The 25,809-nt window shown below is 46.0% G+C and overlaps 1 protein-coding gene and 1 long non-coding RNA gene across 6 annotated transcripts in view; one reads left to right on the top strand and one right to left on the bottom strand.

Moving 5' to 3' along the window:
- The window catches only part of rbl2 (retinoblastoma-like 2 (p130)), a 178,496-nt gene that overhangs the window by 88,145 nt on the left and 64,542 nt on the right, over nt 1-25,809 (bottom strand). For 3 of the 5 annotated variants that reach the window (XM_078544276.1, XM_078544277.1, XM_078544279.1), the window contains one exon: nt 9,473-9,601. The exons of the other annotated variants lie outside the window; for them this stretch is intronic. In XM_078544276.1, coding sequence (XP_078400402.1) covers nt 9,473-9,601 — 129 coding nt within the window. The remainder of the gene's footprint in view (nt 1-9,472; nt 9,602-25,809) is intronic. 5 annotated transcript variants of the gene reach the window in all.
- LOC144682030 (uncharacterized) overlaps nt 1-25,809 on the top strand; it is a 50,989-nt gene that overhangs the window by 12,309 nt on the left and 12,871 nt on the right. Inside the window, exon 2 of the long non-coding RNA XR_013576914.1 lies at nt 22,715-22,881. This is a non-coding gene — a long non-coding RNA (uncharacterized LOC144682030). The remainder of the gene's footprint in view (nt 1-22,714; nt 22,882-25,809) is intronic.

Raw genomic sequence — 25,809 nt, forward strand, 5'->3', positions numbered from 1 at the left:
ATCTTCATTCCGGAGTGATGGTGATGGTTGGGGGGTCTGGTGCAGGGATAGGTTGGATGCAGATCAGACGCAGCAATAGGAGCTGCTGAGTGGCAAAGTGAGCTGTATAAATGGTCCGTCTTAGTTCTCTGGGATTTTGTCCCAGCTGTTTCGTTAAATTTTAGGCCCTCTAGCCCTCACCCCATTGGCACCCCTCCCCCAACCTACTCCCATGCCACCTCCATGCTCCCATGCCAACTTAATGACAACCCAATGTACCCACCACCCTTGGCACTTACACCCTCCATGCCAACTCACCCAGTGTCTATCATGGGCAGACCTTAAGAGCCATGTTGAGATGAAATCAAATAAAGGTCTAAATATCCATTACAGCCTTTATTAAAATAAAAAAAGGCTATTCATGAAAGCCCATTAAAAACAGGCAGTGGATGTCCTCCCAGTGCATGTGGCATTAGATCCTCCCACAGAATGTGGCAGATATGATCCACCACATCTCTTGACAAGCGCAGACGTACGCGGCATTGTCTGTCGCTTATCTCCCAACAGGAAAGTCTTCTTTGGTAGACCTTTGATCACCTCCATGGGATGGGTCTAGCCTCATCCTCTGGGCCCTGCTGGGGCGCCCTAGACCATAGACCTCAGGCTGGGCCTCTTTTCGAAGCTGTGCTAGACAGCGCTGGGCCCTTCTTCTCCTCCTTAATTGGATCACTGCCATCAAGAAGGCAGCATTGAACCCAGGCTCCATTATTCAATCCTCCTTATCCCTGTGGACGGATAGATGCAATGGAGTAATAAATACTGGGCAAATATAATGGACTTCCCACTTGCAAACAAAAAGCCACTGTCATGCCCTAGAGCTGCGTCTGCACTACTAGCTTTTCGCTGATACAACCTTGTAGCTGAGGTGCAAAGTCACAGATCTAGGTCACCAAGATGTCAACCCTGATGCTTGACATTTCAATCCTACAGGAGGTTAAGGTGCTCCATTACCAAAAGCACTCCTGCAATCTCTGTTCTGTTATACTGATTAAGCTCAACTTGGATTTCAGCAATGACTGGGTGCCCTTTGGCCCACTATCCATGCCAATTGGAGAAAGCGCATTAGAGGCTTTCATTGATGATCTGGTAGATATGCAACAGCTATGCTTCCTTAATGGTTGCCTGTGTTTTCCATTCTCACATACCTCTGTGTTAGTGCTCAAACGGAGCAACTGTATTGTGAAGCCAATGACTCCTGTAGTCTCTTGTTAAAGCGCACCAAAGGCAGTGGCTTCAACTGCACATCCTCAAAGAAGGTTTCCTCTTTTCTCTCAGCTCTGACTCTATGTCAATGTTGTGACTAAGCAGTTTAAGGGTGCCCCCTGAAACAGCCCCTTAGTCCAGGCATCGGCTCCTCCCACACTGCCTCAGACCCCTCCCGTGCAGGTTCTTTTCCAGTTCTGACTTTAAACTGCACAATAATGTCAGGGTTTCAAGATGGTGGTGCTGTATTTCTACTTTGAGACGAGCTTTGACCCTCCCCCTGTCAGCGTTCGAGTCCCCCCAACCTTCCTGGAACCTCACGATGTACAGGTAGGCCTCCCTCCAGTTATTCTCCAGCCTCCCCCAATATCCCTGGATCCCATTGTCATTGTGGTGGATATTCCAGCACCCTCTCCTGAACCAATCACTGTCGATGTCCCCATGCCCCATGTGGAACTCACTCCTCCCCAGCTGGAGGCTGTGTGCATGGTGACAAAAAGAGGAGAACATCCCCCCAGCCACCCAGAGGAGAGCTTTGAGTTACCCTCCCCTCCCCCACCTTTATTACCTTCTCCTGATTTACAGGCTGCAGATGCCTCTCTGAACCATGGCCATGCATCTGCAGCCCAGTACCAAACCAGACAACCCTATCGCCACCAACTGTAAGACAATAAACACACCCTGCACACCAAGCTGTGCCTTATCCCAACTAAGCACACAGGCCTTCCCCTCTTTGGAGCTGGACTATGACATGTGTGCCATGCATAGCCCTGCAGCATGGCCCTTAAAGCCCCAGGACTGCCTCTAATCTCCCATTCCAATCTCTTGGCCCCAGACCAGGGACTATGTCTGTCTTTCAATGAGCCCTCCTGTTTCTTCATGGCTGATCACAACAGTCTCCCTCCCCACCCCCACCACCTTCCCACCACCCCACCCAGCCCCCCCATGAGTCTCCGTGCACCCATCCCTCTTGTGCCACACTAATATACCCACCACATCCCCCCCAACCCCATTCCAGACTCTGCATGCATCCCCTCCCAATCATACAGTTTGATTCCCATCCACTCCCTTCTGTCTGCGTTCTAGTCTTCCATGTTGGGCTCCAGCTTCCCCACCCTCGGTCTTCCCTCTGCCTGCCATTGTTTCGCCCCCACCTCCCACAGCCCCACTATACCTCACTGTCCCTTATATCTCTGTCATCCTTCCCCACCACCTGGTCGCAATGCTAGTCTCTGTTTCAGAGTGCAACCCTGCCTGACACCTGCAGCACACACTGAGTGCTGTCCTCCGTGAGTACTGACACACCCACTGTGAGCAGACCAACCCTACACCCCCACTAGTGACATGTAATTGGGAGGGAGAATGGCGAGTTGCGTTTTTATTCATCACATGGTAATGCATGCTTTCCCCCACCTCCCTCCCAGCCTTCAGCATTTATGCTTTCAAATATCCATAGCTTCTGCCTGGCCAGCCAGTGGCGTCTGAGGCTGAATACCTGAAGGAACAGCAGACCTCTGAGGAAGAAACACTGTCGTTTGATCAGACATTCTCAGCCACCAGCCTGCACACTAACACTGCACATGCCTGAGAGGGTAGTAAAGTGATGGGATAAGCAACTGGTGAGTCACCAGCACAAGTGGGCTTGCCGCCAGGGTGAGGGAAAGCAACAAAGATGCCATTTTACTAGAGGATGAAGATGCAGATGAGTTCTGCTGGAAAGGGCCTTGATGGGGTGGTGGATGGGCATGACGCCCAAAATGCTTAGTGCATTAGCAGGCCTGTCAGAGAGTCTTTTGTCACAGTCATGGAACAGTCCGACTCCTGCTTGGTCCATCCTTTATACCATGAAGGTGGTGATAAACTCCATGAGAACACTTGCAGAGGCAGCCGTAATGCAGAGTCTGATGGCCGATATCTCTGCAATGAGTTTCCATTGCAGCAAAGGCAAAAGCCATTTTTTTGGGGGTTATACCCATCAATCGCCCCGTTGAAGCCCTTTACAGCAGAACTCATCTGCATCCTCAACCTCTGGTCAGCTGACATCACGCAATGACTGAGTGCTGCAATGGGAGCTCAGACTGAGGTAATGAGATCTATGTTTGTGCAAGACCAGTTTGGTGTTGTACAGGCTCAGATTTCTGTCATCATGGCAGTGGACATCAATGCTCAAAAGGGCATGCAGGCTCTGACAGTATTCCAGCAATCTGTGTTCCAGCAGATTGCTAGGTTTGCTGAGGTGCTGCCCCAGGGTAGTGACAGTGGCTTCATGGTGCATGAAACTGCTGTCACCTCTTAGAATGACAGCATGTGTGTTCATTCCTTTGCCACTCTGCCAGTGCCTCTGCTATTGCCTGACAGGCAGCCAACCCAGATTGCTGCTGCCCATGCTGAGGTGGGGCAGTCCAAAGCACAAGGCCCAGAGCTACTCCTAAGCCATCTTCAGTCTCCCCCATTGGAAGTCAGCAGTCTTGCAAAAATCCTGCTGCAGCCACTGGGGGTCACACTATCTTGGAAGACTAGGCCAGGCAAAGGTGCCTGCAAGACAGGCACTAATGGAATGCACAAGGGTGAATAGTTGAGTATTGTATGCATTATTGGCTGTATTATTGAATAAAGTGGAATGGAACAGTTGTTTTGTGATTTCTTATATTTCAGGATTGTGGTCAAGAGTGAAACTCCATAACAGATGGAAGGTAAATTGGGTAGGTGTTGAGCAACCAGGATCTGAGGATACTTTCAGAGGAAGTCTCATAATATGCTCACGGACATCCCGTCCAGACGATGAATGTGCAACCTGCCTTTTCCCTATCTCTTCATCCTCCTCCTCCTTTATCCTCTACCTCCTCTTCCTCTGCCTCCTAAGGTGGTTGTATAAGCACTGGCCATGTGTTGTGGTATTGCAGCGGGAGTATTGCCTTTATTGCTGAAAGCTACCCTCTAGTTCGCCATCATTGCTTGAGGATGACTAGAACTGCAAGGTGGCGTAGAATGAATGTATCATGACTTCTGCCAAAGTGGGCATTTACCAACATAACGTCCTGGGTGTAGTTGCACAACAACTACACATTGCGATTTTGGTACAACACCTTATTAAGATGCGTTGGCACGGGGTAAGTGCATGCAGTTGATGACTTCCTGCACCTTGGATTTCCACTATCCTGGCAAAGACATGTGCCCTTTCTTCCTGTTTCTCTCTGTTTAAGAGAGAGGCAATGGAGGCAACCCTTTCCTGGCATATATGGTCTTTGTGACCTCCTGGATGCGCTGATGGATGGCGAACTGTAATACTTTGATGATGATCCTTCCAGCTTGGAAGAATCCGCTGACATAAAAATTTAGGGCACGGACACCTTGGTGACCACCAGCAGCACCGTCCTTGACTCTGCTCTGAGTTTACAGATACGGTTACAAGAGGTGGCACAGTTCAGTGACCATCTCTTTGGTGAAACACTGCTGCTTGTGGCTCAGGTGGATGTAGGAGGAGTGCCTATGAAGACCGTAGGTGTGTACAGTCTCCTGCTGAGAGCCCTCCTCCTTCTTCCTCTGTAAGCAGCTTCTACTTTCTGCTGCCTCTGCTCCATCTTCCTCTGACATTGTGGCCCAAGAGGAATTGTAACTATAACCCCATGACTGGGAGCAAGTGGTATACTCAGGGAACTTTCAGAAGCAGGCAACTCCTTCCAAATGTTCAAACTACACGTTTCTGACAAAAGCAACTTGTCACATTTCTTCCAACAACACAGTGCTTCCAATAATTCCACGACAGCAAGTAGATAACCAAAAATATTTCACCTGCAAGTTGGATGCTTTTAAATAGAACTGTGTGCTTAAGAGGGAATATCAGCAGGAACAGCAAGGTCCAAAATGACTGGTTGGGCATCAAATCAGCATTAGTCACTGACTAATGTGCCCACTCTGCATGCTTCCATCACAAGCATGGGATACCCATGCTATCAAACTTCAAAACATGGTGATTGGCATATGCTGTGCTGGAAGTGATTGGGAGTGGGCAACAGCCCCTCCCCCCCACCACCATTTTTTACTTAACTGGCTCCTCTTGTAGCACTGAAACTACTAGTGCTACGGAGCCAAACTTTGCAGTCATACAACCTAACTACGGTCTCACAATCACAGAATCCTTACAGTGCAGAAGGAGGCCATTTGACCCATTGAGTCTGCACCGGCTCTCTGAAAGAGCATTCCACCTAGTCCCATTACCCTGCCTTATCCCCATAACCTTGCACATTCTTTCTTTTCAAATAGCAATCCAATTCCCTTTTGAATATCTTGATCAAACCTGCCTCCAACACCCTCTCAGGAAGTTTGTTCCAGGCTCCAATCAACCTCTGGGTGAAAACATTTTTTTCTCACATCACTTTTACTCCTTTTGCCCATTATTCTGAATCTGCGCGTTCTAGTTCTTGATGCTGCCCTGAGTGAAACAGTTTCTCACTACTTACCTGGGCCTTACTCCACAGGACCTTGAATGCCTCTATCAAGTTTCCTCTCAGTCTTCTTTTCTCCAAGGAAAACTGTCCCAACCTCTTCAATCTATCCTCATAGCTACAGTTCTTCATTCCTGGAATAATTCTTGTAAGTCTCCTTTGTTCTCTCTCCAATGCCTTCACATCCTTCCTCAAGTATGGCGCCCAGAATGGGACGCAGTACTCCAGGTGAGGCCTAATTAGTGTTTCATACATCCTTACCCTTGTACTCAATGCCCCTATTAATAAAGCCTAATATACTATATGCTTCATTAATTGTTCTCTCAACATGCCCTGCCAACTTCAATGACTTATGAACATATACACCGAGGTCCCTCAGTTCCTGCACCTCCTTCAGAGTTTCTCCCTTTTATTTTATACTGTTTCCCCCATATTCTTCCTGCCAAAATGAATCACCTCACGCTTCTCTGCATTGAACTTAATCTGCCACATGTCTGCCCAATCCACCAACATGTATAGTCCTTTTGAAGTTCAAGACTATCCTCATCACAGTTAAGAAAGTTTCCAATCTTTGTATCATTTGCAAATTTTGAAATCACGCCTTGCATATCACAGACTAGGTCATTAATATATACCAGGAGGAGCAGGAATCCCAATACTGACCCCTAGTGAACTCTACCACAAACGTTCCTCCAATCTGAAACACATCCATTAACCACTACTCTTTGTTTCCTGTCACTCAGCCAATTTCTTATCCAAGTGCCTACTCTCCCTTTTATTTCATGACCTAGAATTGTGCTCACAAATCTGTTGTATGGCACTGTATTAAATGCCTTTTGAAAATCCATATACACCACATCAACAGCATTTCCCTTATCAACCTTCTCTGTTACCTCCTCAAAAAACTCCAGCAAGTTAGTTAAACATGATTTTCTCTTAATGAATGCATGCTGGCTTTCCTTAATTATCCTGCACTTGTCTAAGTGAGTATTGATTTTGTCCCGAACTATGGTTTCCACAAATTTCCCTACCACTGAGGTCAAACTGACAGGTCTGTAGTTGCTGACTTTATCCTTGCACCCCTTTTTGAAAGAGGGTGTAAAATTCTAAAATTCACAATTCTCCAGTCCTCTGGCACCACCCCTGTGTCGAAGGAAAACTGGAAGATTATCACTAGCGCCTCTGCAATTTCCACTCTCACTTCTCTCAGTACCCTTGGATGCATCTCATCTGGTCCTGGTATCTTATCTATTTTAAGTAAAGATAGGCTTTCTAACACCTCGTCCTTCTCGATTGTAAATTCTTCCAGTGTACCAGTTACCTCCACTCTCACCTCGGCCTGGGTAGCATCTTGTTCTTTTGCAAAAACAGATGCAAGGTACTCGTTCAACACCTCCACTATTTCTTCTGCCTCCACATGCAAGTCCCCTTTTTTATACCTAATTGGCCCTATTCTTTCTTTTACCGCCCTTCTATTATTTATAAGCTTAAAGAAGACCTTGGGATTCCTTTTTATGTTAGCTGCCAGTCTCTTTTCACCTCTCTCTTTGCTTTTCTTATTAGTTTTTTCACTTCCCCTCTGGTCCTTCTATATTCAGCCTGATTCTCCATTCTGTTTTCTACCTGACATTTGTCGTACGCTCACTTCTTCCTTTTTATCTTCACCTCTATCTCTCTTGTCATCCAGGGCGCTCTGGATTTATATGTCCTACCTTTCCCCCTTCAAGGGAATATACCTTGACATTGCCTGCAATACTTTTTCTTTGAAGGTAGCCCATTGTTCAGCCATTGTCTCTTCCATCAACATTTGATTCCAACTCACACGACTCAGATGCATTCTCATCCCATCGAAGTTGGCTTTCCCCCAATTAACTATCTCTGTTCTGGATTGCTCCTTGTTCTTTTCCATGTGCAACCTAAACCTTATGAAACAATGGTCACTGTTCCCTAAATGTTCTCCCACTAATATTTGATTCAACTGGGTCAACTCATTCCCCAGAATAAGGTCCAACAGTGCCTTCCCTCTCTTTGGACCAAAAAGATACAGCTGCAGAAAATGATCATGAACACATTCCAGGAACTCTCACTCCTCTTGTCCCTTTGCACAAGTCCTATTGCAGTCTATATTTGGATAATTGCAGTCCCCCATAATAATTACTCTATAATTCTTGCACTTCTCTGTAATTTCTTTGCAAATTTGTTCCTCTACATCCCTTCCACTAGTTGGTGGTCTATATACTACACTGCTCAATGTTATTGTACCTTTTTCATGCCAGAGAGAATCCGTCTTGAATCCCTCTGGAACATCCTCTCTCTCCAGCACTGTAATGCCATCTTTAATCAATACTGTCACTCCCCATCCCCCTTTTCTTCCTCTTCTTCTCTCCTAAACACCTTGTACCCAGGAATATTTAATGCCCAGTGCCGTCCTTCTTTGAGCCAAGTCTCTGTTACAGCAATAATATAATAAATCCATTTGTCAACCTGTGCCTGTAGTTGGCCAATCTTATTAACCACACTCTGTGCATTCACATACATGCACGTTAGCCCTGATTAGGACTTTTTTACTTTCCCCCTTATTCTGACTCCATCTAATTGCTTATTATTGCCTATTCTATCAGTCTCCAAGTATTCTATTTACCTTGATACTACTCTCTGATATATCCTTCTTATCAGTTAATATTTCTCTACTTCCCACTGCCAGTTACTCTCCTCTCCACTCTGAATTTCCCCTCAGGTTCGCATTCTCCTGCCAATCTAATTTAAACCCTCCCCAACAGCACTAGCAAACCTCCCCACTATGACATTAGTCCTAGTCCTGTTAAGGTCTGTACAGGTCCCACCAGCCTCAGAACTGGTCCCAATGCCTCAGAAATCTAAAGCCATCCCTCCTACTCCATTTCTCCAGCCATGTGTTGAACTGCTCAATCTTCCTATTCTTATGCTCCTTAGCATGTAGCACTGGCAATAATCCTGAGATTACTGCTCTTGAGGTTCTGCTTTATAATTCCCTTCCCAACTCCCTAAAATTTGCTGTCAGCACTTCATCCGTTTTCCTACCTATATCATTGGTCCCAATGTGGACCACGGCCTCTGGCTATTCACCATACCCCCACTGCCCCTCCCCACCACCACCCAAAACAATGTCCTGCAGCCACTCTGTGACATCCTTGATCCTGGTACCAGGGAGGCAACATACCATCCTGGAGTCACATCTATGGCCGCAGAAACGCCTGTCTGCTCCCCTAACTATGCAATCCCCTACCACTATAGCACTTCCACTCTTCCTCCTCCTGTCCTGTGCAGCTGAGCCACCCGAAGTGCCACAAACTTGCCTCCTGCTACAGTCCTCTGAGGAACCATCTCGCTCACCAGTATCCAAAATGGAAAAGCAGTTAGAGAGTGACATAGCCTCAGAGAATTCCTGCACTACTGTTTCTGTTAGATACTCCGATGGTCACCCGTTCCCTTTCTGCCTGAGTACTTCTTAGCTGCATTGTGACCATCTCTAAGTGTACTATCCATGTAATCCTCAGCCTTGCAGACGCACAACAGCGACTCTAGCCACCACTCGAGTTCTGCAACCTGGAGCTCAAGTTTCTGCAGCTGGTGACACTTCCTGCAGATTTGGTCATTGAGGGCACTTTGTGCAAGAAAGTGTATGTAAATTTACCACAATAGTAACTTTATATTCTCAAGAATACAACCTGTTGCATAAGACTCTTCATTTTCTGGCTCTTAAACTACTAATTGAGTTGAAGATTGTAGCTTCAGAAAGGACCTACCTTTGAAATTAGGATTCAGTAAATCTTTACGATGAGAGCAGAGTAGTGCACTCCCATATACCAGATCAAGTGCACAAAGCAGAAGATGATATGAGTTGACAAGGTCATCACTGATCATGGGGAAATTTCCTACAAAAAAAAAATAAACTGTTAATACACAACTACTTACATTATGAGGAGGGAGGCAGTGACATAGTGATATTGTCACTGAACTAGTACTCCACAGACCCAGGGTAACGCTCTGGGGACCTGGGTTTGAATCCCAACACAGCAGATGATGAAATTTGAATTCAATAAAAATCTGGAATTAAAAGTCCAATGATGTCCATGAAGCCATTGTTGATTGTTGTAAAATCCCATCTGGTTCACTAACGTCCTTTAGGGAAGGAAATCTGCCGTCCTTACCTGGTCTGGCCTACATGTGACTCCAGGTCAACAGCCATGTGGTTGACTCTTAAATGCCCTCAGAACAATGGCAATTAGGGATGGACAATAAATGCTGACCTAGTCAGTGACGCTCACATCCCACGAATGAATAAATTAAAAAAAATATATACTTGTTAGATTTTTTGTGGTGTATATGGCGTTACTGAACTATTAATCAATAATTCCTTACTTTGAAAGATTCTGAAAAACTATTCAATATTTCTAGAATCGAAAATAGCATTTTAGCAAACTTGGTATGGACACAGGTTTTGAGGAAGCCCAGTATCCACAGCATAATAATGCTGACTTCATGGCCCGAAGGACTGAGTTTTGTAATTCCCAACTCTGGCTTGGGTATGGTCAAATTCAACATTTCTCAGCAAATGCAACTCCACTCTTAATAATGACTGGCAATGGGACTGGAGCGAATCTGGGGACTGCTCCAGCTTTCTGACTGGGGAAAAGAGAGAAAGACTAATATGGCTATTCTGACCGAAAGAGGGAAAATAAATCTTTCATATATTAGGTGGTTGATTTGTCTCCAAATCGCAGTAGTGTATCATGGCCTTGAATATTACCATGGTAATAAAGACAACATCAGAACTCATACACTATCTGTGACTAATAAACAATTGAAAACAATTCTGTCCATTTTATTTCATGAACAGTGATGTTTTATTGCCTTATTTGATATTTAATTGTTGCTCATCCTCTCCTATATCGCATGCCGGCAACAGTTCCACAGGTAATATACTTCCTCATTCACATAAGTGGCCATTCTTTACTTATCTAGACATTGGTTGTTGGCAAATTATTCACACCTGAGGGATGGGGGGAACTGTGGGGTGATAGATATCATTGACAAACCCAATCTTGTCCATGCCTTCTTAGTAAGAGATGTGAGCTGCCATTCAGTGGTGGGAATCCTGGCTGATTGATAGGGGTGTTGTACCTCTATCATCACTCAAACTGTTTTTGGAGCACATACCTGGGACCTTCCTGATTATTATGGTTCAGTTTGAGACTGGGCTGTGCATTTACGAACTGAGCCACTGAGAAAACACAGCAATTTTTCCTTGTTTGTTTTCCCCTTTAAATTCCACAAATATGAATGAACTCACTCCAGTGACACAATGCAATAACCGGAAAATGCAGATCTTCCACAACTGCCAACTCTGTCTCCTTCAACAATACAAATTAATTCATTTCAGATGTCGAAACCATAGCTGAAAGCAGCACCTTTACATACCAGCAGTAGCTGTTAATACGACATTACATTGTACCTTGGGTGGCAGGATGGTGTAATTATAGGGAGCATATAGAAATATGGCACAAAACCTCTCCACAAAAAGGGAGACAGAGAAAAATGGTGAGTAGTGAATGGCCCTCAGCCGTGCTCATATCTCCTTGGGGCCCAGCCAACTACTTGAGTGGGAAATACTGCGTGGGATAGGGATACATTAACACTAATTTAAACAAAACTATACATTCAAGTGGAATCTTTGAGATGGAAGTATAAGAGGGGTGTGGGTTCACCTTCCTACAAGCTTAACACGTTGAATTAAGTCAAGCATCTTTGGGATTTGTATCTTGTATGCGTCTCTCATACTCGAGGATGTTACACATTGTTACGGCCGGAATGCAAAGCCAGAAAGAAAGCCAGGTTTCGACCTGGGACCTGAAATTTATTCTGTTACAACTGTCCTCTGACTGACTTGAGTTTAAAAGTTGCTACAATTACCTGGGGCGGAGTTTTCTGGCTGGCGGGGTGGGCAGAGCAGGAGCGGGCAGGCGCAGAACCAATCGCCACTTGCAATCGGGTCCGCGCCGCCATTTTACGCGGGCAGGCCCAGCGTACTTCATGACTCCAGTGCATAGCGGGAGCGGGCAGGTGGCAGCGGGTGCACTCAGCCCGCCGGGTCCAATGGTGACCTGTATAAAGGAAGGCCTGGCCACCTTGGAAAGGCTGCTCGCAATGGCTGAGCGAAGGGCCCTGCAGAGGGGCAATAGAGGTGACGCAAGTCTGGAGGGCAGGCCATCGGGGCAGGCCAGGCCAAGGGGTAGGCCATTGGGCCAGTGTGCCCCTTCTTTTTTCCGATGGTTGCCTTGCTATCCTCTTCGAGGAGGTGGCAGCACGGCAGGAGGTGCTGGTTCCCCAGGGCGGGAGGAGGAGGCCCCCACACATGACGAAGCGTGCCTGGGAGGAGGTGGCGGAGGTGGTGAGCTCCCGCAATGTGGTGCGGCGCACCTGGATCCAGTGTTGCAAGCGCTTCAATGACTTGTTGCGCTCTGGAAGGGTGAGGACAATGTTGGCATTGGTCACTTAACCCAGCAGGTCGGCTTACCCCCTGCAGCCCCGCTCCCCACCAAGTCTGAGTGTAGTGACTGCATTGAATCATTGATGGCATGTGTCCTTTGCTGGGTGGGCCAGCAGATATTGCCCATGCCGAGGTCAGCCTGAGGGGGTGATTAAGAGATGGGTTCTGCGCTCGCAGCATGTGGTACACTGAGACCCACATGACTGTTTTGGGGCAACCTGGAGGAGCTGCACCTAGGCTCAGTGCTGGAACTGCAGGACATGTCCAAGTCAGGGTGATGACATGCTGGGAGGGGAGCTTCAAGGTGGTGTGGCAACGAACCATCTGCTGCGCTCTGCGCTCCACGTGCTTGCGCCTCCTTGCTATGGAAGGATATACCGTGTGGTACCTAATGTGATGTAGGCAGCACGTGGCCAAGGGGGGCGGAGGGGTACAGGCCCAGCATCTTTATGTGAGTGTTCGGCAGCAGCGGGGTGAGGAGGCACTGGAGCCCTGTTTTGCCCCACTCTTGTTGGGGTGGGCCATGCGCAAAGAGAGTCCATGTACAATTTGCACAAATCAATGCTCTTCTCTCATTTTCAGAAGAAGAATGATCATAACGCAGCAGAATGTGTGAGGACTGGCGATGGCCAGGCACAGTTAGCCATTCTCAGCCAGTCTGAGCAGGAGGCCCTGGATTTGGAGAGGTGCCATGCACCCAGGTCCACTGGTGTTGGTGAGGCTGGGGTGCCACGGCCAGGTATGTATGGCCAGCAGTGAGGTCAGCATTGTTCTCCCAACAGCCACAGCACTGCTGCACGTTAAGTGATTAAACTTTGCAATATGGCTTAACCATTGCTTATGGAAGGATGAGTGCATAATGATCCGGGGGACAGGGATGCACTTTGTCATTGTCTCCACGTTAACTAATCCAATGTCTTTGTTCTTCTTTTCAGCATCAGCGGAGCAGGGCCGGGAGGAGAAGCAGCAGAGGCCCCCTCTCACACCTGAGGGCCCTGAAGTCTCACCAGCGTCACACCATCTCTGCCAGGCAGGCATCAGTGCAGATCTTGGTGGGAATTAGAACATTGGCTAGTGTCCCGGGGCACAACAGTGAGGGCACTTCACAGTCGCTGGAGGAGCTGGCAGAGACAGAGAGTGCCCATGGTGCCAGCAGCCGGAGGACTTCAGGGGACCAGGCACATGTTCAGTCAGTGCCTGATGATGTGCCTCTGGAGTCGTCCGCGATGCAGCAGGGGCAGGAAATGCGACCGGGTGTGCGGGAGCATCTGGGGGAGATACATGAGGCTGGGCTTTGCTTGGTCTCCATGGTGGAGTCTATGTGGATGATCGCCGAAGCAATGAGCCACATGTCTGAGCACCATGCATCCTCCATGGAGACAGCGGTGACTCTTGTGGAGAGGCTTCTCCAGGAGACCCATCAGGGCTTCCTGGGGATGCGCTCGGAGCAGCAAGCCCTCACATCGGCATTGACCTCAGCTGGTCAGTGCCAGTGTGGGAGGTGGTTTGGGCACCAAGTTTCCCAGCTCAGTGCCCATCCATCCACGGTGAGCAGGGAGGTCCGAAGTGACCTTACGTCGGTGCAGCAGCTGCCTGTCGTCTCAGCGAGCACCTCTCAGGGTGCTCTGGATGAGGGCGGCCGCTCCTCCGCCCGTCTCTCAATGACCGTAGCATCAGGTGAGGTTGCGATGACTGGGGAGATGCCAGCTGTGGATCTGGCAGATCCCTCCCAGGCGAGGCCAGCACAGGTTCCACGAGTCAGAGGACGACCACCAAGGTCATCGAGGCCAACAGGACAGCAGAGTCAGCAGGCTGTCTCAGATGCCACTCCCAGCGAGGGGTCAGCACCAAGATGTAGCACCCAGAAAAGTAAACATAAGGCACCTTAGGCACACCAGGGGTTTATCACTGGTGCTTTTGTGTCGGCCCGATATGAGGCCTTTATGATTTATTTTGAACTGGAACACCATTGTTTTTTTTTGCTTAAGTTTCTTTGCTTGTGATACTAAATTCAGACATGTGACCGACTGAGATGAGGAGAAATTTCTTCACCTAGAGAGTGGTGAGCCTGTGGAATTTGTTACCACAGAAAGTAGTTGACACCAAAACATTGTATGCTTTCAAGAAGGAGTTAGATATAGCTCTTGGGGCGAAAGGGTATGGGGAGAAAGCGGGAGCAGGCTCTTGAGTTGGATGATCAGCCATGATCATAATGAACGAATGGCCTACTCCCGCTCCTAGTTTCTATGTATGTTTCTATGGCTGAGGGTGCCTCTATTCTTCTGCATGTGTATGGTTTCCAAAAATGTTATAAGTGCTTTGTGGGACATTCAGCTTTATTAGCAAGGCCCTTAGTTACTGTTCCTAACCTGGAAAATTTTGCAGTTAGGTATTGAGTATGGAGCCTTCAGCCCAGGCTTGTCCTGGAGGTCTATATGTAGTATGCTAGCTGAAGGTTGGTTGGATTAAATCCTCTCGGGTATCCCTGCCTCCTTGCAGTATTCCCGGCTCAGTGTCTACCCCCTCAGCATTTCCCTGTGCATGCTCATCCTCGGACTCACTGCTGGACTCATCATGTGCAGCTGCAGCCACTGCGTCAACGTCTTCATCGTCCACTGCGTCCCCCCTTTCCCACCTTCCAGTGTGTTGTGGAGAGCGCAGCGTGCAACCACTATCACCCGCACACAATCTGGGGGGTTCTTGAGTCCGCCCCCTGAGCGGTCCAGGCATCGGAAGAGCATCTTGAGAAGACCGATGGTTCTCTCCACCACAGCCCTTGTGGAGGCGTGGCTCCTATTGTACCGCTGCTCAGCTTCTGTTCTTGGATGGCGGAGAGACGTTATGAGCCACCTTCTGAGGAGATAGACCTCGTCACCCAGCAGCCATCCATCAAGCCGGGCTGGAGCACTGAAGGGCCCCGGCACCTGGGAGTGTCTGACGATGTAGGCGTCGTGGGAGTTACCTGGATACCTTGCACAGACTTGTAAAATCAGCATCCTGTGATCACACACTATCTGCACGTTCATGGAGCGGAAGCCCTTCCTGTTGACGAAGGCACCGGGCTCACCTGCTGGTGCCTTGATGGCCACATGTGTGCAGTCTATTGCACCCTGGACATGGGGGAAGCCAGCAATTGCCGCAAAGCCTCTGGCTCACTGTGTCTGGCTTGCCTGGTCCCAACGGAAGTGGATGAAGGTCAATGCACGCCTAAACAGAGCATCTGAAACCTGCTTGACACAAGTGTGGACAGCTGATTGGGAGACACCACAAAGATCATCCGCCGACCCCTGGAAGGAGCCAGAGGCATAGAAGTTGAGGGCATCTGTGTCCTTCAGAGCCACTGGTGTGGGGTGTCCACCCACACAGTTAGCGGAGATCTCAGGCCTAATCATCTGACAGGTATAGTTGACTGTCTCCCTTGAGAGACGGAGCCTCCTTCGGCACTGCACCTCAGACATATTGAGGTAGCTGCTTCGCTGCCTGTATACCCTGGCAGCAGGATAATGGCGTCTTCTATGGCCCCTTCTACCTTGGTCTACCTCTTGGCCCTGCACCCCTTGTGCCTGCGCCTGTCCTCCGAAAGGTGGCTCCCCTGGAGGCAGAATGTGCACTCCTGGTCTCCTCCCGCTTCTAGCCCTCCCTTTTTCCTCAGAGTAGGTGCCTCTAGTGGACAATTCAGCTCCCATTCCCAGGATAAGGGAAGGCTTCCAGAAACATGCAGGCCCAGAAAATATCCCTCACTGCAGAGTGCTGACCTGAAGGTTAAGAGTCCAGACAAAGCAGCTGGTATGTGTTTTGAAGTATTGCAAATCACACAGGCAAGTTTCAAAAACTTTGAAAAATCAATACTTGAGAGAGCACACCCGCGACCCCACTGAGCTCTCTTATCCCGCCCGTGGATGAGGTTCGTACAAATGTGTCCTACCCGCCTGCCTGTTGCACCCGTGCACCGACCCGAAGATTACACGGGCGCCAAAAAATCATGGTCGATTGGAGCGTCAAGGGCCTTAAGTGACCAATTAATTAATGGCGGGCACACATCGGAGGGCTTCGTGTGCCTGCCCAACAAAATATCACAATGGCGTGCGGTGACGTCGGGACGCTCGTCCGACATCATCGCGCGTCATTTTACACGCGTGCGTGTGGGGCCCGACCCCCGCATGCCAACGGGAAAATTCTGCCCCTGGATTTCTTTACCTCGCACAGGGATTACTTGAGCAATGGTCTTAAATGGACAGACTAGATTAGTAGCAAGCAACACTACTGTGCTCCAGGCCCCCAGGCTACTTAAGATCAATGCCAGCACGGATTAGCTAATAAATAAATATATTATTAATACAATGACTAATCACAACCTGACCAGAGAGGGAATAGACCAATGGATATCTATCTCACTGGCATAAAACAGTGCATTCTATGACTTACTGAAAGCACTGACATGGGATACCTTAGCTATTTTTAACATTTAATTTTATAAAATACGATGTTATTCACAATTTAAATACTTCCTTCTACGCAAAATTTTATCATTTTACAGGTTAAATGTTCAGCACAATTCATCTGACCCATTCTACTCACTCATCAGCAAGCTTCACAAAAAAAAAACAGCTATTGCTCGATTTATTAGAAAGTTTCCATGATGCACAGGATACTGTTGTACACACCCACTTACGTTGTACCATTTGCCTATTTCCTGAATCTGAATGGATTAAAAATTCCAACTACAGAACTAAGAAAAATAAACCACCCATAAACACTAAGAGAGGGGAAATACATGTTTCTGAAGGCCACAAGCATTCCAGCAATCCATACTGGCACCAACCCTCTACCTTTGCATTTTTGATGTAAAATCACCTATCACCTGTTTGTGCATGAAAAATTCCACTCTGCTAAAATCTAGATAGGCAAGAGCATGACCAGGTGGAGTTGTAACCACTTAAACTTGGGTGAGGGAATAATTAGTTCAGGATTGCAAACTCCAGAATGCAGAGTCAGCAAGCGGAAAATTTTACTTGAGCAATTAGATGCAAGGGGACTTAAAACTTTAAATATTAGACTGAAACGCCCAGTATCCTGGCAGCAGTCACAATGCCTTTATTCTGCGCCAGCCCAATGTATCGTCTGCTTATGTGCCACCAGGTCAAACCTGAGGGCAACTACTGGGTGACAAAGGCTATCTGTTGACTACATGGCTCATGACTCTGGTGCAGAACCCATGCACACATGTGCAGCATGCAAATAACGAAAGCTGTGCTGCCACATGAATTGTGATCGAGCAAACCATTGGGGTGCTTAAACAACTTTTGCACTGTGGGCTGCTGTGGAAGGGCACTGCAGTACTTGGCAGTGCCTGGGTCATGATTCGTGGTGGTCTGATGCATGCTGCGGAACCTCACCAGCATGAGGGCGCAGCCTTTGTCACTAGCTATATAGTGACAGGCTGGGGACGAGGAGGAGAATGATAATGAGTAGCAGGAGGAGGAAAGGTGGAGGAGGCAACCATAACAATTCATTTCAGGCCAGGCTGTCCATGATCAACTCATCTAATCACAGTACCAGTGAATGCAATCCGAATTCTTCATTCACCAACAGTCCTACAACTTACCTTTCCTTTGTGATTGAGCATCACAGTGTCTGCTTAGTCACAATACTAAAATAAAAGTCAGCACAAAACAAACATTCCAAATCAAATTTATAAATCAAACCATGTCATATTGCATACAAAAAAAGGAATCACCGTCGTGCATTTTCTTAGTGCCAGTCCTTCATATGCCTTTGCCTGTCCAAATGCTCCTACATACGAATTTGGAGCAGGAGTAAGTCATTCAATCATTCGAGCCTGCTCTGCCATTCAATAAGATCATGGCTCATCTGATTGTGGCCTCAACTCCACATCCCATGCAGTCCCAATAACCTTTGACACCCTTGTTAGTCAAGAATCGATACGTATCCACCTTTGCCTTAAAAATATTCAATGGCCCTGCCTCCACTACTCTCCGGGGAACAGAGTTCCAAAGGTTCACAACCCTCAGAGAAAAAAATTTCTTCTCATCTCTGTCTTAAATGGGAGACTCCTTATTTTTAAACTGTGTCCCCTAGTTCTCGTCTCTCCCACAAGGGGAAACATCCTTTCAGCATTCACCCTGTCAAGTCCCCTCAGCATCTTATATGTTCCAAGAAGATCACCTCACATTCTTCTAAACTCCAATGGATACAAGCCCAGCCTGTCCAACCTTTCCTCATAAGATAACAACCTCCCATCTGAGGTATTAATCGAGTGAACCTTCTCTGAACTGCTTCTAATGCATTTATATTCATTCTTAAGTAAGGAGACCAAAATTGTATACAGTACTCCAGATATGGTCTCACCAACACCCTGTACAACTGTAGCAAAACATTCCTACTTTTAAATTCCTTTCCCCTTGCAATAAACAACAACATTCCATTTGCCTTCCCAATCACCTGCTGTACTTGCGTACTAACGTTTTGTGATTCATGTACCAGGACACCCAGATCCCTCTGTACCAGAGTTCTGCAATCTCTCTCCATTTAAATAATATGCTGCTTTTCTATTCTTCTTGCCAAAATGGGCAAGTTCACATTTTTCCACATGATACTCCATCTGCCAAATTTTTGCCCTGTGTCCCTTTGCAGGCTCCTTATTTCCTCTACACATTTACTTTTCTATCTGTCTTTGTGTCATCAGCAAATTTAACAACCACACATCCAGTCCCTTCATCCAGCTCACTGATATAAATTGTAAATAACTGAAGCCCCAGCACTGATCCCTGTGGCATTCCACTTGTCACACCTTGCCAACCTGAAAATGACCCATTTATGCCTATTCTGTTTCCTGTTAGCTAACCAATCCTCTATCCATGCTAATATGTTATCCTGTACACCATGATCTCTTAATTTGCATAATAATCTTTGATGAGACGCCTTGCCAAATGTTTTGTGGAAATCTAAGTACAGCACATTAACAGGTTCCCCTTTATCCATGTTGCTTGTTACTTCCTCCTGTGCTCCTGGTGAATAAGCATGGCTGGTGGAAGGCTGCTGACTTTTGGGGCAGGAGTCTGCTGATGGCTTTGAGCTTTAAGGGCCCAGTTTCAGGCTGCACCACACTGACATGGGCAGCAAGCATTGTGGACTGGCTGGCTGACAGGAAACACCAGGGGCACGGGTAGATTGAAATGTGACGAAAGGAGAAACACTGTCATCGCGAGAGAAGACAGCAGGTTCGTGCTTCACTCTGCTACCGCCAGTCCCCCAGGGCAGTGCCTCAGCAATCCAGCAACACATTGCTGGACTGTTCTGACAACTTGCAAGCCACTTTGAAAACTGGCATCCACAGTATGATGGCAGCAGTCTGAGCCTTCGTTACAACAAGCTGAGCTTGCACGAGAGTAGCCTGAGTTTGTGCGACTGCAAGCAATTCTACATGATTTGTCTGAACTTCTACTGCAGCCCCTTGACATCAGCTGGCTGCTGTTTGTGTTGCAATGGAAACTGAGACATCGGCCATCTGACGCTGCATCATGGATAATTCCATGAATATTCTCATGGAGTTGGCCATCACATTCACGCTGAAGAGGTTGGGCTCAAAGCTCTGTGCCTAGCCCTGTACCAAGATGGTGCTGGACTCCTCCATGCTCCTTGACAGTGACCGCAGGCATTTTGGTAGCCCTGCCAATGCACCAAGCCCTTCAGTGTGCATCCGTCTTCTTCTGTAGGCTTCCCCACTGAGGTCCTCATCTGTGCCTCTGCAGCAGATCTTGTGTGTGGCTTTACCCTCAAGCAAATTGTTACCAATGGTACTCTTGTCCACCAGCCCAGGCATCAGTCCACTCATGCACAGTGTCTCACCACATGCCGTATCCGCCTCTAAGCTATCCTCTAAAGTACGTGCGGTGCCTGTATCTGAGTGTGAAAGTGAGGGATGGTGTTTCTTCATCGCCGTCTTCCTGATCTTTCACCTATTTCTCTTCCACCACTGCCTGGCCAGGTTGCAGTTCTTGAGTATCTGAAAGAAGAAAGGTGCAAGGATAGGGTTGTGGTGAGGGATGCACGGAAAAGCAAGATATGCATGTTTACACCATCTGCAACTTACAAATCAGGAGAAACAGTGGTATAAGGAGCAAGTGCAATGTGAGGAGGAGGATACCGTCATCTTCAATGGTTTAAGCCCACCACCTGCCACAGGCTCAGTCATGGTTGCTCCAATGATGGCAACCACCATCTCCTCCATGGCTGGAGAGGACATATAGCTGTGCCTATTCCCCACTGGTCAGGTGCTGCTGTCTCAAGTTGTGCACCACCTCGTTCTGCAAGAGACAGGGAAGTGCATCAGTGATTGTGGTGCAATATGATTGGATGATGTACCTATCACGGTTGTATGCAAACTGTGAGATATGGGTGTGAGGCTTGCAGCAGTTCCAAGTGTGTGAGGATGAGGTGAAGCTATGAATGTGAAGTATGAGTAGTGATTGACAGAGATTGTTGGTAGGCATATGATCAGAGTGTGGTCTACTTACCTTGGCCACTCCTGTGAGGTTATTGAACTTCTTGCAGCCCTGCATCCAGGACCTCAGGGTTTGACTCCTGATTGTCATGGCTATAGGCCCGATTACTTTCTGGAAATTCATCTGAAAAGCCTCCTGGTCCTTGTGGATAAGTGACATCTCTCCTGCTCTCTGCCTCATGAATCAACGTCCCCAGTACAGTAACAGAAAATCTTGGAGCTCACCCTCTACATCTTGTGCCATTTTTGTGTCTTTCCCAGACTCAAACTCACTTTTACAATGATTCCCAGCACCTGCTCCAGCCAAAGTGCATCTTCCCTTTAAGAAGAGCAAATTTACTTTAAAAAAATGAATGCTAGCTTTAACATATGTTAATCTCTCATGATTTAGAGCTTGCTGTTCAGACATGGAGCCACTTAACAGCGCACTTATTTAAATGAGATGGCATCACGAAATTTGCGCACTGTGTGCATCAGAAGCAATGAACCTGCAGCACAATCCCACACTCATTTTCAGATGTCATTGAATTTCGTAGCCTTGTGAGAAAGTCAACAAACCGTTTTAGGACTTAAATGTATATAACCTAAAAATTGAACAAAGAATTTTGGACTGTTCTGAGAAGTCACTTTTGCTGAGATAAATTTAATAGTTTATTGCAGACTGTATCAGTCAGCAAACAGAAACGCAAAGTTTCTGCCTCGAAGCACTTGAAGATAAAAAATTGCTGATGATGGATAAAATGGTGTGGGGGTGGTTAATGGTTCAAAAGGGTTGATGTATTTGTCAAGAGAGGAGGGTGAACAGTGGGAGCATACTACCAAAGTGCCTAATGGCCCAAAGGGGTCATGGCAGTCCAGACATTATTCTCTTAGGTCCCTTTCCCAGTCAAGGTTCCAAGTAGTGTAACACTGGAACACCATTTCCATACTTTGCACCCTCCTCTGTTCCCTGATTCCTGAATCTGCTCAAAGTAATGTAAACCCGGAGACCCCATCCCACTACTGCCAGATTCTGGATTTTCTTCCCAGTGGTCCCAGATTCCTGTGCTGTCTCCAGTATTCAGTTCCCCAAATAAAATAACTTCACATAACTTGTTCTTATAAAACTTCCAAATCATCAGGAGCAATACATAGTAAATTAGCTAGTTTCATTATAAAAATCATCTGTCTAGCATGTATTTTCTGTCCATCACAGCTCACTGCCACATTTCAAACATTACATTCAACTTTACCACACACAAAGAAAACTAAGAAACAAAGAAATTCTCCAGAAATACAATTTACTGGAGCTAGCATGTCTGCAGTCTCTAGAATGAGCTCCATATGAACTCAGTGTTTTTCTTAATCTTTCACAGTGTGTGGGCACCACTGGCTGGGCCAACATTTATTGCCCACCTCTAATTGCCCTTGAGAAGGTGGTGGTGAGCCAGAGCAGCAATTAGATTTGCAGCCTTAAAGGGACACACATTTCACTTCATGTAATATAATGTTCCTGGCCTCAAATAAGGACATCCACAGCAGTTCTGCCAGTACATATTAAAAAGAAATTGCATGAACAAACTCATCTAACTTACAAAAGACAAGTGGCAAAAGTCCTCTAAAATATCACTTGGCCACATCTACAAGCAATTTTAATTATAAACTACAATGATATGACTGTAACCCATTATTCCAATGTGACGTCATAAGCATTCAAGAAATTATTTTCATTTCTAAGCTCCCACTGGGTGCCTGACAAGTGCAGAATAATGGAGGGGTATTGTACTTGCAAAGGGAGAATTTGGCTAAATTTTGTCTTGCACTGGGATCCAGGACAACAGCAGGAGTAAAACTACAGGTCTTAGCAGCCTGCAGCTATACTTTTGGCCAATACCAAGAACAACGGTAGCCACTAGGCTCCATAACCTGAGGGCCATCTTGGGTGGAATATAAATTTTAAGTTTCTTGTTACTTCTTTCTTCCATGTGTTCCCAGGACCACTTAGATCCTCCAGTCCATGGAGGATTCTGATGAAAATGCCACCGCCAGATTTCTTGGGCCATCCCTCCATTTGGACACTCCTCAGATAAAGTCCGAGAAAAGTCAAGCAAAAAGTTTTGAATGTCCCTCACACCTCATTAACTTACACTGGACCACTGCAGGTGCGGCTCCAGTAATACTGACACTGAGGAGTCCAGGGAACCTGATGAAATAGTTCTCTGTCACTATTTCCTCTTCACTGTATTGGAAATTAAGCATTCTTCAGGCACAACATAGGAAAATCTACACCTATTTTCTTATTATTAATGGTATTTAGATTTATTTAACGTATAGTAACAGTTCTTAGAGGCTATTTATATTCAACTGGCAGAAAATCAACAAAGTCTACATTAATGATAATTTCAAACTAAGATACTGTGAAATGAACTACCAAATATACTTACATGCTTCTTTGAAAGGTATCTACATGATGCTACAGTGCCTATTTAAATAAAAAGGAAGTTATAAGCACCAAGTTACGAAGTGAATCCTGCAGACAAGTCTGGACTTGTTGAGTATGTGGTGTTGCTATGATAAGAGGCAGAAAAGGTTGGTGGTATAGAAACAGTAAACTATTCACCATGAATAATGCTGCCTTGGTAGTCTGATCATTGCTGGTGAATGACCTAAAAAAACCCCTCAAGAATGTGTAACTCCTGATCATTCTCAACGTTTTAACTGAAGTAGGAAATATATTTAAGAGCATGCACTAATTGCCACTAGTCCCCTGACTCTCTAATATAAATCAAAGCCAAGTGTCAAATGTAATAGTGAGGTTATTGCAGCTGACAACAACCATATGTCAATAAGAACTGAAAATAAGCAAAACATTCCAGCTTCTAATCACCAAATAGTACAGATCCCCCAAAAGGTAGTATAATTAATTATTCACTAATTCTTATCTGATTAAATATTTTTTTTAAAAATTGACCATTAGCAGCACAAATACTGCGTTAACACTTAAGCAGTTCCTACTTGACAGTAAATAGAATCACTGATGTAAATGAAAGGCAACTAATGAGGCAGAGATGCAAAAAAACATGTTTTTGTCACAAATTTGACTACACAAAGGATGACAATATTTACCCTGTTTTCCTGGATAAACTGGAGATATAATTGAGACAAATGGGTTTCCTATGCTATAGCCAAATTTATGTCACAAGTTCAAGTAAAATTTTGCGGTGTATGCATAGCTAATGGGCCGGATCTTGCTGGATTATTGCAGGAAATTAAAAGATATGTCATGAGTTGCAAATCTCCAGAACTTGCTGGCCAATTTACACTGCTATACTCTTCACACAAACGGCATCTCGTCCTTAGTATCCCTGTTAGTATTTGCTTTATTTGCACATTAACTGCCCAACAACCTCCCGCCCCACTACCTTCCCTCCCCCCACAGAAAGATAAGTTTGGTAATTAGCAGCACAAGAACCTTTTTAACAATGAGATAATTATTAGCACAAGGCCATTCAACCTCTCTGGTCCACAATTTGAATATTCCTTCGAGTGCTAAATTGTACTTAGAGATTTTATTGATATCAGATTTTAAATGTCTTTCTTACTTTTCCCTTATGTCTCCTGTTTTTCTCTTTCCAACCAATTGTGCTTTCCCTCTTTCTATACACGATTTGACTCAATTCACCCTTTTTCTCAGTTGTTTCCTCAGTTTCTTTCTCAATCCTTAAATCTCACTGGATAAAGAGGTACGGATATGCTGAGGACCCAGGTGGTCTGTTGCTCGCGCCATACAGTTATCAGCTTGCATTTCTAGCCCGTTATGGCACAAGTATTTTTGAGCTTCATGGTGTAAAAACAAGTATAACTAACAGAGCATGTTGCGAGATGCCCCACTCCAACAAGAGCTGGCCCTATAAACCCAAAACAGTGTACGGCCACTTTATAAAGCATTAATGAGACCCCATGCACGATACTTAAAATAGAAAGGCAGTTGAAAAGATTAAAAAAGATTCAGGGGGGATGGGGTGGTAGCATAGCAGTAATGTTATTGGACTAGCCTGGATTAATACCCCAGAGACAGAGTTCAAATCCCACCATGGCAGCTGGAGGTACTTAAATTCAATCAATTGATGAATCTGAATGAAATGCTAGTCTCATTAATAATTACCATGAAACTACTGGATTGTAAAAACCCACTAAAAAGCACTGTCCTTCAGGGGAGGCTATCTACCATCCTTCCTCGGACTGGCCTACACGTGACTCCAGACCTACAGCAAAGCTGTTGACTCTTAATTGCTCTCTGAAGTGGCCTTGTAAGCCACTCAATTTAAAGGGTAATTAGGGATGGACAATAATGCTGGCCTTGCCAGAGACGCCACATCCCAAGAACAAATAAAAAAAAATTGAACTATATGTGAAGAGTATGAAACAGGAGAAAAATACAGTTAAAATTTTTAAAGAATAATTACCATTAACAATATGTGGTTTTGCCACCGCTGTACATATTAGGAAATCACAGCACATTATCCATGATTTCCTGTTGTATTTGACCTCTGTCAGGAACATAAACTTAACATAAGAATTTTTGGCCTATAGAAAAGATCGCCAAATGGCAAGTAAATTATTCCAATAAAGCATTCAGAAAGAAATTTTAAAAAGCAACGAGACATAGGCTGGGATTTTCTGGCCACGATGGCTCTACAAATTATCCCATCCCCCCCTGTGACGATGTTCGCGGTGTCAGGGCCGGAAAATCCTGCAAATAGGTTCAGGTCCTGAATGACAAAGCAAAGTGACAGAATTCAAAACGTCTGCCACATTGTCTGGTTCTGTCACTACTCTAGGGTTAGTTCTCAGCTTACTTCATGGTGGTGTCATGATGATGTGACTTGTGCATGAGGGATATTAATCTTTAATTTCATCATCTGATCAACATTTATTGAACTGTTCACAAAGGGCTTTTAAAACAACAACAAAGACATTGGCTTAAGATGGCTGCCACAGGTCACCTGATCGCTGGTATTGCAAGTTAACCAGTTTCTGGAAAGTTCCAATGTGAATTACAATTCAGATGTGCCACAGCATCCTTCTCT

This window comes from Cetorhinus maximus, chromosome 6, assembly GCF_964194155.1.
Source record: "Cetorhinus maximus chromosome 6, sCetMax3.hap1.1, whole genome shotgun sequence".
In the NCBI taxonomy this organism is placed as follows: Eukaryota; Metazoa; Chordata; class Chondrichthyes; order Lamniformes; family Cetorhinidae; genus Cetorhinus; species Cetorhinus maximus.